The sequence below is a fragment of the Channa argus genome, chromosome 14 (assembly GCF_033026475.1).
Source record: "Channa argus isolate prfri chromosome 14, Channa argus male v1.0, whole genome shotgun sequence".
NCBI classification, from domain to species: domain Eukaryota; kingdom Metazoa; phylum Chordata; class Actinopteri; order Anabantiformes; family Channidae; genus Channa; species Channa argus.
The window spans coordinates 20043104-20057415 of NC_090210.1; the positions used below are offsets into that span (position 1 = coordinate 20043104).

General features: G+C 38.5%; 1 protein-coding gene across 7 annotated transcripts in view; it reads right to left on the reverse strand.

The window, feature by feature from the left end:
• The window catches only part of LOC137098235 (telomerase protein component 1-like), a 31513-nt gene that overhangs the window by 14966 nt on the left and 2235 nt on the right, over nt 1-14312 (reverse strand). For all 7 annotated transcript variants that reach the window (XR_010910589.1, XR_010910590.1, XM_067474255.1 and 4 more), the window contains 25 exons: nt 13482-13646; nt 13263-13400; nt 12154-12225; nt 11846-11964; nt 10639-10796; nt 10115-10224; nt 9841-9919; nt 9238-9430; nt 8219-8495; nt 7963-8115; nt 7554-7619; nt 6571-6692; nt 6418-6483; nt 5656-5799; nt 4584-4875; nt 3777-3898; nt 3560-3673; nt 3238-3355; nt 2619-2807; nt 2251-2438; nt 2021-2162; nt 1252-1431; nt 1014-1106; nt 682-817; nt 225-384 (listed from right to left, as the gene is read on the reverse strand). Coding sequence is in view for 5 of the 7 variants with exons in the window: in XM_067474255.1 (XP_067330356.1) it covers nt 225-384; nt 682-817; nt 1014-1106; nt 1252-1431; nt 2021-2162; nt 2251-2438; nt 2619-2807; nt 3238-3355; nt 3560-3673; nt 3777-3898; nt 4584-4875; nt 5656-5799; nt 6418-6483; nt 6571-6692; nt 7554-7619; nt 7963-8115; nt 8219-8495; nt 9238-9430; nt 9841-9919; nt 10115-10224; nt 10639-10796; nt 11846-11964; nt 12154-12225; nt 13263-13400; nt 13482-13646 (3596 nt within the window). In the remaining 2 variants the exon portion in view is untranslated. The remainder of the gene's footprint in view (nt 1-224; nt 385-681; nt 818-1013; nt 1107-1251; nt 1432-2020; nt 2163-2250; nt 2439-2618; nt 2808-3237; nt 3356-3559; nt 3674-3776; nt 3899-4583; nt 4876-5655; nt 5800-6417; nt 6484-6570; nt 6693-7553; nt 7620-7962; nt 8116-8218; nt 8496-9237; nt 9431-9840; nt 9920-10114; nt 10225-10638; nt 10797-11845; nt 11965-12153; nt 12226-13262; nt 13401-13481; nt 13647-14312) is intronic.

Below are 14312 nucleotides of genomic sequence, written 5' to 3' on the forward strand. Positions count from 1 at the left end.
AAGATGATTGGTCCAAAACCACCCAACCTTATACCCAAACCACCAATGTAAGTGTTTCCGTCTGGCTATCATAGCCAAAATACGCTGTAGTTGACATTTTTTGTGAATGCTTTGACAAGAATAAACACAAATCTCAGAGATGATTTGAATTTGTAACCACAGTAAAATCTCAACACTGGAATTACTTCTAACCTCTTGTAATTACTCTCATCCGGGATTCTTACCTTTGTAAACTCTGCACTATATGGGTGAAAGTTGCCATGGGAATACGTCCTTCAGGCTTCCTGGACAGGTGCAGCACTTCCTGCCATGAGATGTGGTCATTTTGCGATGTCACGTCATTGCATGTGTTCAGTACAGAGTACAAGTCTCTCTCCATGAGGCCTGTGGATCAAGAGGAGAAAATGTTGAGGCAAATGCAGTCAATTCAGCACTTTCATCAAGTCAAGCTTATCACTGATGTTTAAACAGTTGTGGAGTATCAGACGGTTTTAGGAAAGCCACAACAAACACCACTATATGCATAATCATTACACATAAGACAGCTGTTGTCCAATTATTTGGGATGAAGAAAATCCTTGTTATAGTGCACCAAGGTACTTGCAGCACAGTATTCTACCCTCACTGTTTTCCAGTGTCCTGTACAATATAGCATGCTGTCACCTCTGTGATAAATCTTACCAGTGGGGCTGACAGTGAGCACTGCCAGGGCCCAGCGGAGTCCCGGCATGTCCCTGTACTGTGAGCAGAGTCTGTCCAGGCTGTGCTGCACCAACTGGCTCAGAGACTGAGGCAAATCCTGTAGGCTCTCATTCAACTGAGACACAAAGACAAGGCCATATGAAATCATAATTGTTATCACAAACTAAAAAGATCCCTCATATCATAAAGTCAGTTTTGTAGGGGTGCCAAGGGACAGATACAAACAGTGGGGTGATTGTGCTTTTGCTGTTGGAGCCCTGGCAGCTTTTACATCACTGCTTAAGACTTATTTAAAAAAAATGACACCTGACCTTGTTATATGAAGCAAATTTCCTCAGGTCTTCACAGGCCAGGTGCAGGTAGAAAGGACTCACTGCTCCATTTTTCATTATCAGTGTCTGGAGCTGGATAAACACAGCATCTTTTAAAGAAACATTTTTTAAAAAGGCAAATTGAGAAAAGGTAAAGAAATCAAGAAAAACTGTGCATCAATGACATGAATCTCAACTAACAAAAAATGTGAAAACTTATGTCCACAATGCAAAGAACCTGGTTGTTGAATGCAGAGTCACTTAGATTTTTCCCAAAGACGTCCAGTCCCTTTTTAACTATCTCTTTCCGGTCCACCACAGTAAGCTTCCCCAGGGTAAATAGGACAGTGCCTCTCTTCTTTGCAAGGGTTTGTAACAAAGCTGCTTTAGATGAGATGCTCACCACCAAACACACACCCTGACATGAAAAAGAGATTGTCAGTTTTACTCCAGCAGAGAAATCAGCTTTGAAATATCAGGATTGTCTGTGTCTCCAAGTGTAGACATGCTAGATATTTATTATTATGATTTCTTAGCGCAACAAAACTCATCTCTGTCTTTGAAAACTTCATAAGATCGATTTTGCCCTAATGCTGCCTTCATGTTACCAATGACAAACGATGGGGCTATGACAAAGCCGTAGACCCCTGTTGTGTTGGGCATGTTTATTTACATGCTATAACTGGATGGTTGTTTTTAGACAACACATTTTTCTCACACAGTAGTAAATAATAAGAAATCTGAGGCTGCGGCAGTCAGATTTTCCTGTGTTTTGTTTGAAATTGACTAGTGTTGGCTATGAAACTCTGTCTGCTTCTGTTTTGACTGGACTCAAAGCAGAATTCTGTCACAGTATTTTTACATAAAGTTGTAAGTTGTAAAATGTATTTAATGACTTTGCCGGGTTTCACTGACACTGGATGGCAGCTTCCTGTACATGGCTGCATGCTAGAACTTCACTAGAACAGGTGTGAATTTTTACTCAGTTTTCTATCCATGTGACTGACCGGTGGAAGCTGCTGTGGTATCCAGTCAGAGATGAGCTGACCTTGGTGATCTCGAACAAGGTCCAATCCATCAACAAGCAGCACCAGAGGTCTGTTCTTCTTCAAGTCACTCAACATTGAGTGAAACTCTGAGAGTAAATCTCTGAGATTAAAAAAAAAAAAAATGTTAGTGGACAGACAATATAGCGTACCTGTAAATCTCTATGGAAGAAAATTCAAAATGTAATCACTTGTAACACTTAGGAAGAGGTGATTCCTTATCAGTATCTTTTATCATCCTAAGCCAGTGAACAAGGCAGCGAAGAAGGTTCTCTACAGAGCGAGCTGATTGGCTGGCAGCTGTTGAATAGGACATGACGTCACAGACCAGGTTTCTCTTGGACTTGGTTCCAGTCCTGACAGTGTCTGCCAGAGCAGCCTGTGTCGAGAGACACATTGCATGAATAAAGTGTTACATTTTCCTCTCCAATTATTATGTTTTTTGTCTAATATCATACTTTCAAGGGTCTATGAAGCTGAAAGTTAAAATAACATTTAGAAAAATGTGATAAATAGAGTAGAATTCCTGAGGCTGACGTATAACATTAAGACAATTTACCATGAAGACAGTTTTGCCCTCTCCAGGTCCTCCCTCCACCACCATCATGCCTCCTTTGGTCTGGACCTGCTCCACCATCTCCACAGCTCCAGAAAGCAGCTTCCCCCTACCGTAAAACTGCCTCAGCAGCGCCCCCTGGTGAACCTCCTGCTCAGTGACATCCACTGCAGCCTCAGCCTCATCATCCTCCTGCCAGACGGAGAATAACGAGGTGGTTGCAAGCTAACCAAACTCCAGTATTATTATCTTAAACACATGTAACCTGGCAGAAAACAACTCTGAGGTTAGGAGTAAGAATTGTTTTTACAATCCCTCTTCTGTACTTTGTTAATCCACACTCTACCATGCTCTGTGCATGCTTCAGGTGCTGGTCTTTATGAAATTAGAATAAATGAGAATGCTCCAAAACATACTGAACGAGATAAAATACAATACAAAAAAATACAATGTGCTCAAACACATTTAGAAGGAAATATCTCTGCAGTCAATGCTCTTAAGTGAGTCTGGGCCACAGAAGGCCTTGATCTCTAGTAAAAATATATATTTTGAAAAAGAAAATCACATAATGTATCTTTAAGAACTTGAAAAGTGAAGTATTTGAAGCATGTGCATAACTAACTTCCACAAACTGCTTCACAACAGCCGTCCAGAGATCTTCCAGCACAGCCTTGCCAAAGTCCTCCAGGTTTTTTAGATATGGCCTCCCGTCCATGACACCTCCCCACTCACATGGGTAACTAGGACAAAATAAATTTAAAAAATAACACATTTGAACAGACATTACAATCAGGCATTTCAAGTGATATTTTACAGTTGTAGAATGTTATTAAAAACATGTAATCTCAATGTAATCTGTTCACAAAATCTTTTATCTGTAATGCAAAATTAGTGCATAATGTTTTAACACCACACTCATCTTAATTTTGATGGATGTAACTCACTTTTCAGTGACCTTGACATCACTGGCCCGGATCCTACTTTTCAGAGAGGCCATTTTTGACTCAGCCTCCTGTGATTCCGGAATAAAGTCTGATTTCCAATCTACAGGAATTGATCTAAGAATCGAAGGTGAAAAATTGAAGTATTAAAAAATATTTAAACTGAAAAATACAAGTTAATACAAGATGTCATGTTTGAATATAACCATGCATAGCTTACTTAGTGATGTTTGGATCTCTGATGTAGCAGAACATTCGTTGGTGTGCTGTGCTGGAGTAAAGAGCCTGAAACTGACGAATCTCCATCTCTGTGATCGACAGACTGGGTGGAGCAGATGCAAACTACACACAACGAACCAAACACCTTTTCATACAAGTATTTCACAATAACAAGTAATAACAAAGGCAAACAAGCCAGAGACTTGCAATAGTAATTTTCCTAATTTAACCGCTCAACTTACCTCCTGGGTTTCGTCAGGCTTTAACGAATTTTGAATGCTATAGAAGTTTTGATTAATATAGCCTCCAAATTGCGATATTAGTCAAAACTAGTAGTTATGTTACGGGCCAGAATATCTTCACATTTGCTGGTCATATATTGGTATATTTTCTGTCATTCTTCTCTCATTCCTAAACAATAAACAATACTAAACATCACGTAGATGAGGAAAATAGAAAGATTACTTGATGGATAGATTTATGAATTAAAAAGCAGGGCAGATGCCTTGGTAAAAAATAAATAAATTATTATGTGATTAATTAATAACATATTAACTTTTTTGTTAAGAAAATATACAAAGTTCTGATTATTAAATATCACAAGAGGTTTGTAAGACTGGATTTCTTAATGAACTTATGATTTTTACTGAATGGTCTTGATCTTAACTCCTGTTTTTAATCATACAGCTCAGGTAAAAGATTTTAACTGCTTTCCCCTGAAAAAGTTATTTTCCCACAGTTAAACAGAGAAAGATTGATTTGACTTTTAGTTATTAAGTCTTTTATAATTGTATTTTTTTTTTCTTACCCAGCTGTACTGTGGCAGGTCAGGGAGAACAGTTTTGGGGGGCACCAGTCCATACCTCTCCCCCAGGATTGCTACCATCATCTGGCTGCGACAAACTTCTGTCAGGCACAGCTCGGTGGCTCGACCCGACTCCTCCTCTGTCACACCCCAACGCAGCTCCACCTCCTGCAGGTGGAGGCAGTGAGGTGCAGCGCGACGGCGAAGCTCTGGAAAGACGCTCCGCACCAACATGTCACGCTCGGCGTGCATGTCTCTGAAGGTGGAGGAGATGAAGACTCGCACACTCCGCCACCTGAAGACAGAGGAAGTGTTTAATGTCAATGAGGAAAAAAGTAGAAAGTACATCTTCATCTGTAAACAAACGAAAAGAGTGGTAACTGTAAATATGATGAAGTTTGACACTGTTCCGGTGCCTCCTGGCATACTGTGCTCTGTTAAAATGAACTACTACGAGGGTGGGTTGCTGGATGAACATACAATTTACTGCCTGACTTATAATAGGTTTAGTTATTTCTAGGGGTGACCCCAAATTGCTGATTTTTTGACAGTTGAATTTCATAAACCTGATTCTTCAATTCATCTGATACTTCAAATCATTGCAAGAGGTGACTGTAAATCAAGGATTATCCCATTTCAGATAATGTCTGATTATTATTACATTGCAAATTTAGATTGCTAAATGCCTGAGGTTTAGTTAGTTACCTCTTTTTTTGATTTTTTTCCTTTTAGTAACTACTATACTGCAGCCTGAACCTATCTACACACTGACTACAGTAGCGTAAAGGGAGTTTAGGGAATCAAAGGGAGTTTTCCCTCTCCACTGTTGCCTAGGGCCTGCTCAAGGGGGATTGGTTGGGTTTCTTCTACATATTTGTATAGTCTTGACTTTATTCTGTAAAGTGCCTTGAGATGACTTTGTTGTGAATTGGCCCTATATAAATAAAGCCCAGCACAGCAACTCAAAAACACGTGGCAGGAATTTCATTACATCTGCCACAGATGTCCACTTGGACTTTGACTGTTGTTTAACATTAAATGTTATTGGTTTTAACGGAATTATTCCAAAACTTGCCTTAATTTTAGGATGGTTGGTATTGGGACAACATTGTTTGTCATCTGGGGACTTTTAGCTTCTTCTGGTGGTGGGATGTTGTACACTTTGTCTAAATGCTCCACATGGTCCAGCAGCCTGGAAGATCCCCTTTCTGCCACAAACCTAATCACATAATAACAAGCCATTAAATGTCATAATAACAATTATCGATTGGAGAATTGTAGAGTTGTTTGCTTTTTTGGCACACAGATAAAAACAAAAATCAAAACCAAGATCTTAGAAAAATTAACGTGATAGCAATTGCAAGCAGCTAGTGAGCTTAAAACAAAGGGAGAGAAAGAGAAACAGCTAGTCAAGCTCGGGGGTTGGAGGCATCTACCAGCATAAAGTTCATTTATGAACATGTTAAAACACAAGTTTTCAATTTTTAGCTTCAAGCGGCTGTGCAAGATTTCTAAACACAGCACTTAATGAAGGCACACACTTCTGCCATACACAGATATTTGAGATAGAATTCATTTCCACAATAAATCAATAATTAATTGTATTTCCCTCTCTCATTTGTGTAACTCAGTTCCCTTTATCTAGTGCTCAGACTTGGATTAAAATTTTTAGCTCAATTAAAGGTCACAAGACAATTCTAAAGGGTTCACAAAGTTTCAAGCACCACTATATATCATAATAAAAAGGGTAAGACTGCCACTAGGCTTAATAGTTCTTACAGCTATATAAAAGATCTTAGTCAGCTCCTAGATGAAAATCAGCAAGCAGACAATTTACCTCAGCATTTGTTCACTGAAACCTCTCAACGTCACACAGTTCGTGTCAGTGGAGTATTCCGGGTTGCTATAAGGAAGTCGACACAACAGTAAATGCATACTTTTTCTGAGATCCAGGCAGAATAGCACATATATCAGAAATATAAAACGTTACCCATCTGAAAAGAAGAGTTGCACCACAAGAACTCTGTTGTTTATTTCTTTCACAATGCTTTTGATGGCCCAAGTGATGTTGCAAGGAGTGTAGTTCTCATCCAGCAAAATGATGTTGTCAACCTAAGATTTTTATCGTCATCAGCATCATCAACATGTGATATTATAAATAATCATTTCTAATATAATAAAAGTAATAGATCATGGATCCGGCAGAGAGCACAGACTGAGGTTCAGGTTCTGCTTTTGGTCCCACTGCCTTCAGCCTGCTTTGGAGACTAGTCTGGATGCTTAATTTCACCAAACCCCAGGAGCCGTTACTAAATCCAAAACCTGCAATGGGTGAGGGCAGGTGCTAGTTGGGCTATCACCTGGGATCTGTCTTCTGTACTGCATTAGCAAAATAACACACACACACTGCCATTGGTGTACACCGCAACCACTATAAGTAAAGGGGAAAACTCAGATTTTCTCTGGATTAAGCCAGTTAAATCTGTAACCACATCATTCTCTTTTTATTCTAGCTGTCTATCAAGAATGAAATGGTGGTGTTCTTCCCCTAAACCAGAGCTTTTCTAAATTGGCCTATGAGGTGTGTACATTTTAGACCCCCAGTGTGCATGGGGAAAGCAAAGCTGTTAAATCTGTATCCATCAAGTGGCTGCATTAGCATGGTATATTTCTTTAAGGACATTGCACTTGTTTGTCTGGACAGACAAAGTCTCTAAAATTCTTGTTGTCTACTCAATAGAAACAATGCCCAAGCAGAAGGGTAAAGGTCCCATTCACTTGTTTTCTAAGGCTGGTTTTCAGAAAGAGGAAAAATAATCATTTTTCTGTCTATTGCCGTTTTATTGCTATGTGGATAGAGATGAATGCAGCAAATAACCTGAACCATCTGGGCCTTTTTGGGACCCGGCGTTATGTAGACGACTTTCAGTGACCCTAGAAGTTCAGATTACAATAATATAAAATTAAACTAACCTTGGTTTGTTTGGTCAATATACTGGTGATTTCAGGGAAGCAGTCGCTCTCATCAGCTTCATCTGACTTTAGTGAAGCATGTGAAAAAGAAGCATTCATTAACAAAAACTTTCTGTTTTTATATATATATATATATATATATATATATATATATATATATATATATATATATATATATATATATTTTTTTTTTTTTTACCAATGCAGAGATAAACAAAACATTGTGTAGTTTACTTAAGTTTTGAAGTTTCTCTTTCTTAGATTATGAAGTAAATAGTATTAAGTAATACAAATAATTCAACTAATTTGTGTCGGAAAGGTAAAGTTATTGTTGGTATTAGAGGAGGGAAAAAAAACTCGCATAACGTTTAGATACAAAAAATAATACTGCGCAAAACAAAATCCAGACCTTTGCCTGCTTCATGACACTTCGGACATTAGCCAAAAGGACATCGGACTTCAGTTGGACTTCTTCGAAGTAATGCCAATGATTTAAATAGATCTGACAATCTTCAGCACTGCTGGCGACCATCAAAGAGAGTAAAACGGCCACTTCAGTCATCTGAGAAGATATAAAAAAGGTGCAAAGAGGTTAGCTTAGCTGATTAAGAACTCCTCCTCCAGCCTTTCTTGCTTATTAGAAGAAAAAGAAAACAGGTCCTTACAGAAGGAGCAAGCTTGTCATCATCGTCCTCCTCTTTCCTCCTCCTCCTCCTCTTCCTCCTTCTGCGATCCTTTTCTTGCTCCCCTTCCTTTTTATCTTCCTTGTCGTCTGGTGGAAGGCAAAAGTCTAGTTTCTCATTCCGGGCTTTCATGTTAGTGTTGAGTATGATGATGGTTCGTCCAGGGAGCAGGGGCACATTGTTTCGACAGGAGATCTGAACGGCCGTCTCCAGAGCTTTACGGTACCGGTCCAGAAGCTCAACAGTGTAAAGCAGTTGTCTGGATACATATACACAAAACAGTTACAGTTGGGAAATGAGCGGGTCTCAGTTGGCTGACTGATAGCTTTAACTTCCTGACAGCGTGAGTTTGAAATCTGAATATTTTGTGGCCAGTTTCTGGAGTTGGTTTTCTTTTCTCTTTTTGCCATGTCTTTTTGTATTTGGCTGACTTTTCTGTATTTGCCTCACCTTTCTAAATGCTGCACCTATTATGTCAAATTTGTGATGTTTTTTTCTTAAATGAAAGAGCATGTGTTTATCTGCAGTTCAGTGACATGATTTAGTACCATGTGCTGCTTTCATCTCCGATCAGAAATTGTCCATGTTCAAGAACCAGTTTCACCAAAATTTTGTACGTCCTTAGGATTACTTGACCATGTAACGAGTTTTAGTCTCCTCTTTTAACACTCGCTTGATTTTTACAGTGTGTTAAGGCTTTAATTCTCCCTCACCAAGCTTCTTGAAACTGGGAGTCATGTTTTTAGTCAGTATTTCAGTTTACAGACATTCAATGTGACATCCTTAAATCCCCCTTACATCTTTTTCACCTAGTGCCGTTTTCTGTCATTCTTTGATAACAATGTTTTGAACTGCATATTTGGAGGTAGTACAAAGGTCTTACGCAGTCTTATACTAAATTTGGTGAACACTGTTAAAACCTTAATAACTGTAAGTTAGGTCAAAATAAATCTAAATCTAATCAAAAAGCCAGATATAATTTAAAAGTAAGGTTTTCTTACCTGGACTTGAGGAGCTGGTCCCTCTTCCTTCGATACATTTGACAGATGAATGGTACACACAATGTCACACTTATCCTCTTCTTATGGGTCCTCTCCCAGGCCAAACGAATGAAGCGCCTGCTCTTGGGAATCCTCTTTAGGATGCCCTTCAGTATGTCTTTACTAGTGGGAGGTGCTTGCTGTGTAGTAGAGGCTAAACGACAAAGAGGTGAAGAGAAGGTGTTCTTGGTTCACACATGTAAGCAGAGATCAGCTAACTAACTTCAACTTCATACAACTGTAATTTTCATATGTAAAAGCCGGGCAAAAGTTGTTGTCTGTACAGCCTCTCCCATGTCAACTGCTGAAGCTTGTATCTCATCCATAGAAATTTTAGGCGTCTTTGTGGCCGTCCTAAAATGTGATCGGATTTTCATGCAAGTCCTAAAACTAGACAAAAGCAACCAAGTTAAGCAAATAAAAAATAAGGCAGACACTTATTTATTAACTTATTTTGAAAAATATATATATCTTAAATACTGTTTGTGTGAATGTGAATTGGTGATTTCAGTAACTGACGTGACGGCCTTTCAAAGTAATAATAATCCGGCACATGTATCTCACCCAAAGCCTGAAGCTCCATGATGACTTTGTAGGCAGCGAGGAATCTGAATGGAAACTGTCGACTCTGAACAACTGCTTTCTGTAAGCACATCAAAACTACGTGGTTACAGAGAACATAATTTACTGCTGCTTTAGGAGTTTAGCAAACATAAATATCACTATGATTTATAGTTTTTTCTTTTTAATGGGAAGTTATGTAATCATCGATTTGGACCTTGGATCTTCTCTCTTTTCCAAACTGTATTTTTTTTGTAATTTAAAAAAAAAATCTCACCTCATTGGTCAGTCTGTTGAGGACCTTCTTGTGATGGGCCTCACTGATTCCTTTAGTGATTAAGTTCCTCAGGTTCCTCAGCATGGCCATGAATGGAAGAGACTTGTTGTCTGCACACAAAGACGTTGTTTAATCAACATGTGAGATAATGGATATTTGGGCTTATTTGTAGGTTTGCATGTTTACAGTAAATGCATCTTTGAACTTCTGTCCTGTAAAGTGTGTGGTACTGGATGTGCATAACTAATTTGAATGCTAAAGGCATCCATACATTGCAAACATGTATTCATTAAGTAAACAAAGGCACTGGATTTGGAAAATATGCATTTACTTTTGCAAAACATTGTCAGGCACATAATTCTTATGCTTTGATAATTATACTGCTCAGGCACAAACCTGTGCAACGTCTGCATTTATTTTACTTAAACATATATCAGACAGTATATGGAAAATAGTGATCAGTAAAATTTCCTGGACAAAATACAGGAACAGCCTGTCATTGTGTCTGTGTGTTCCTATCAGACCGATGAGTTTCTCCCAGGTGGCAGCCTTGTTGCCCTCCAGACTGAGCAGTCGATCCCATGTCTCTGGCTCTTTGAGCTTCATTCTCTGCCCGGCTCTCTCCCTGTCCCACTCGCCCTTTAATCCACTGTGGGTGAAGGCCTTCAGGTCGGCCGGATACCTGAGACAAACACAACCACAATGCACTTTCAAATAAAACAAACCTGAGTTACTGGACTCTGGGATGCCAGGATAACAACTACGGCCAACACACTGAATGTAACCAAAATCTTACCGACATTAAGGGTCTTATAGATACAAAGAAATCTTTGGGTCATCACTGACGACCAACTGAGCTTTAACGACCACATCATTTTGCTTACATACCCAACATGCCTACTTGAATGGAAATCTGTTTCGATGGTACAGCTTTCCTGTTGTGTCATAGAATTTAGACATCCACAACATAGCTGTTCTGTATCAGATCTGACTATGAATTATCGAAATCAAGTTTATTTGATTTGATATGTGATTCATTCATTTGATCCAAGTTCTGCTTTGCAACCAGCAACCTCAAAGGGAACTCAAAGCAACCAAAGTCAGAATGGTCAGATCAGATTTCACGTTTTTCTTTAATATCTCATTTCTCTGTACATGTACATCTTGACTGATGTCATCATTCAGGGTTGGCACCTCATTGATGTCATTGTCAATGACGAGATTTTAAAAAAATTAATTATTTTCTAACATTTATCGAACAGCTTCTGTTAAAGGCAAACTAGAAAAATGTTCTGTACTACTGACTGGGGGTTGTCCATGGACCACAGGGTCAGTGGTTCGATCCCCTGTTTCTCTAAAATTTCCTTTTATTATTTTAAGCTTAACTATACCAAGGGAGCATCTATGGAAGAATGTCAAACAGATAATTAATGACACAGCTATAATCTTATATAATGTGTCACCGTTTGAGAAGTTATACATTTTTACAATACCGTACATAAATAAATGTTCTAATATCTGTTTTTAAACTGTATAGAGACAATTAATTTCCAATTAAACCAATTTCTTTTTGGTCTAAATACGTCTTACAGGTGAGGAACGGGGGCTTAAAATAACGATTGTGTAAAAATACTAATCAACTAGACTCAATCAACTGCAGCACTAAAAACACGAGTAGCCTCTGCGTATATGTGTATGTACAGTATTTGCGGCTATGTGATTGTGTCTTACTTTTTTCCCAGAATGGCCATAACATGTTCAGCTGGATCTTTAATGTGGAGTCTCGTGATCATCTTCTTCATACTGAAATCACTCTGCTTTTTATCCACCATCACTTTACTGCCTTCCATCTGCAGTCCAGACACAAAACAATATTCCCTCGGTATTATAACACGCTACCATCTCTGCAACAATTATTAAACAAAAAAGTCATTTAAAAAACAATTTTATGATCATTTTAATTCGATGAGATACATGGGAACTAAAAGTAGCTGAAGGGCCCCTATTAAATTAAAATGAAAAAAAGTATATCGACTTACAAAACTCTTCAGAGCAGATACGTCTGCTCTAACAAAGTCTGCCCATCGTTTTAGCTGCTGATCTGTTGGTTTCTGGAAATCAAAAATATTGCATTTGGAACTAAATATGAAGTGGGCATGTATTCACAAAATGTTAATTGATAGAAATGAGTCAAAGGAGAAAGCATAAGAACTTTTAGTGTGAAAACAAAACAAAAACGAGAAAAACTGATCATTAATTATAATTAATAATTAATATAATTACTGACAGGCTGTTTACTGTTATTATCAGGGGTGTGGTATTTTTTTCTGGTTTATTCTTAGAGGATTCGCCTTTACAAAAGTACTGACTTGAGGTCTCCTGGAAGTTCCCTCAACTTGAAGTTTTAAAGAAGCAAAACTAGCAGACCAGCATGCATTGAATGCATTGAGTGTAAAAACCTCTTCAGAGTTTTTATAGTTTAAAAAAAGAAGCAATCAGGATGGAAACTTTAAATAAGTCTTTAATATGTATTGCACTTTTCATAACAATAAGAATTTGGGGAACTGTGATAACATTTTGAAATTTAGTTCCTACTTTCCTACACTTTCACTTTAACAAAGAAACTAGGAGCAGCAACAGATGAAGTCTTTGTTCTGTGCCTGTTACTAAATGACATAAGGTAGCGTGCTTGGAGTAAACTAAGGAGCATGTCAACAAAAAAGTAATGAGTGAATGGAACACCATTATGTTGTCTGATGAGACCAAAGTTGAATTATTTGGACGTAATTCATTCATTCAAAAATTTTATTGAATTATCTCTATTTAGAACAGCTACAATTACAGTTATTTGATACAAAATGTACGGCAAAAAACAAATTAATTATTGTGGCTATTCCAAAGTATTCAGAGGAGGCTGTATATGGCTCTTTTGTAGCATAGTGGTCTAGAGCAATGCATCCACAACTGTTCATCAGGCTTTATTCATGAAGTGTGTTCAGTTGTCATGTGATTGATCACCTGGTCACATAAATAATACAAAGCCCATTCCTCCACATGATCATAGTCATAAACTGGACAATTATAAAGGTTTAACAACCTGACACACAGGGGAAAAAAATGAATGAGACAAAACTAAATTCTTCTGTACCTTGCGTTTTCGTCTGTTGCGGCTGTGCTTACAGCGGTGTTTGCGTGTGTTGTATTTGGCCAGTTGATACTCGCTGAACTGCTTGAACTTATCAGGCATTGCCTTCTTTAGGCACATTGGCAGGGAGCTGCTGAAGCACTGGAAACAGTCGATCTAGTTTTTACACAGAACAAACTCACTGAGATTCCACCACACAGCAGATGCTTAACTAGGACTTACTGTGCTATAGATTCTGGCCACCTCCAGCCAATCAGAGGGCAGCTGGACAGCAGCACAGAAATATCTGCGGACATGAGGTTTGGTGGTGGGCTGATAGGCAGCCAGAGCCAATAAGAAGTTTGCTGTGATACGGACGTTCAGTTCCCGTCGAGTGTAAACTGCCACCTGGATGGGAAAGAAGTCTTAGTCTTCTTGGTAAATTTTAATACAGTAACAACTTAAGATTAAATAAATGAAAATAATCTCATCTAAAAATAAAAGTTACAGACCAAGATGCTAAACGACAACATGTGGTTATAAAATTAAATTATATTTAATGAGCAGTTAGGAAAAATAGCACTGGAGAGTGTAGCACTTTGCAAATGACAAAGCAGAATGAAATGTTTTCTAGTTGTCTAACTCAGTTTATCATAAACGCCTCATCGAAAGTGGACAGTTAACCACCCAAAAACTATGATGGAGGCGCTGAGGCAAACCAAGCAACTCTTGGTGCTGCCCTAAACTACAACTATTCTCAGACAGTGTAAAGTCTCATATCTCACACATCATCACATTTGACTGGTTCATTGTGCAGCACGATGGAAATCACAAACACTCAGCCATAGTCAGAAAGAACAATCAACACATGGCAAATACCTTGAAATGTGCACACGTGCACCTAGAGAGCTGCAGTATGGTTTGGAATACACATACACATTTCCTTATTAATGTGGTAAAGCCACTCCTCTTTCAGAAACACACTGGTCCCACACTCAAAATTGGCAGCTGCCCTGTAAGGGCCTTGTTTAAGGGTGTTGATGGGGGAAAGAACAGGCGCTGTTATGGATACAC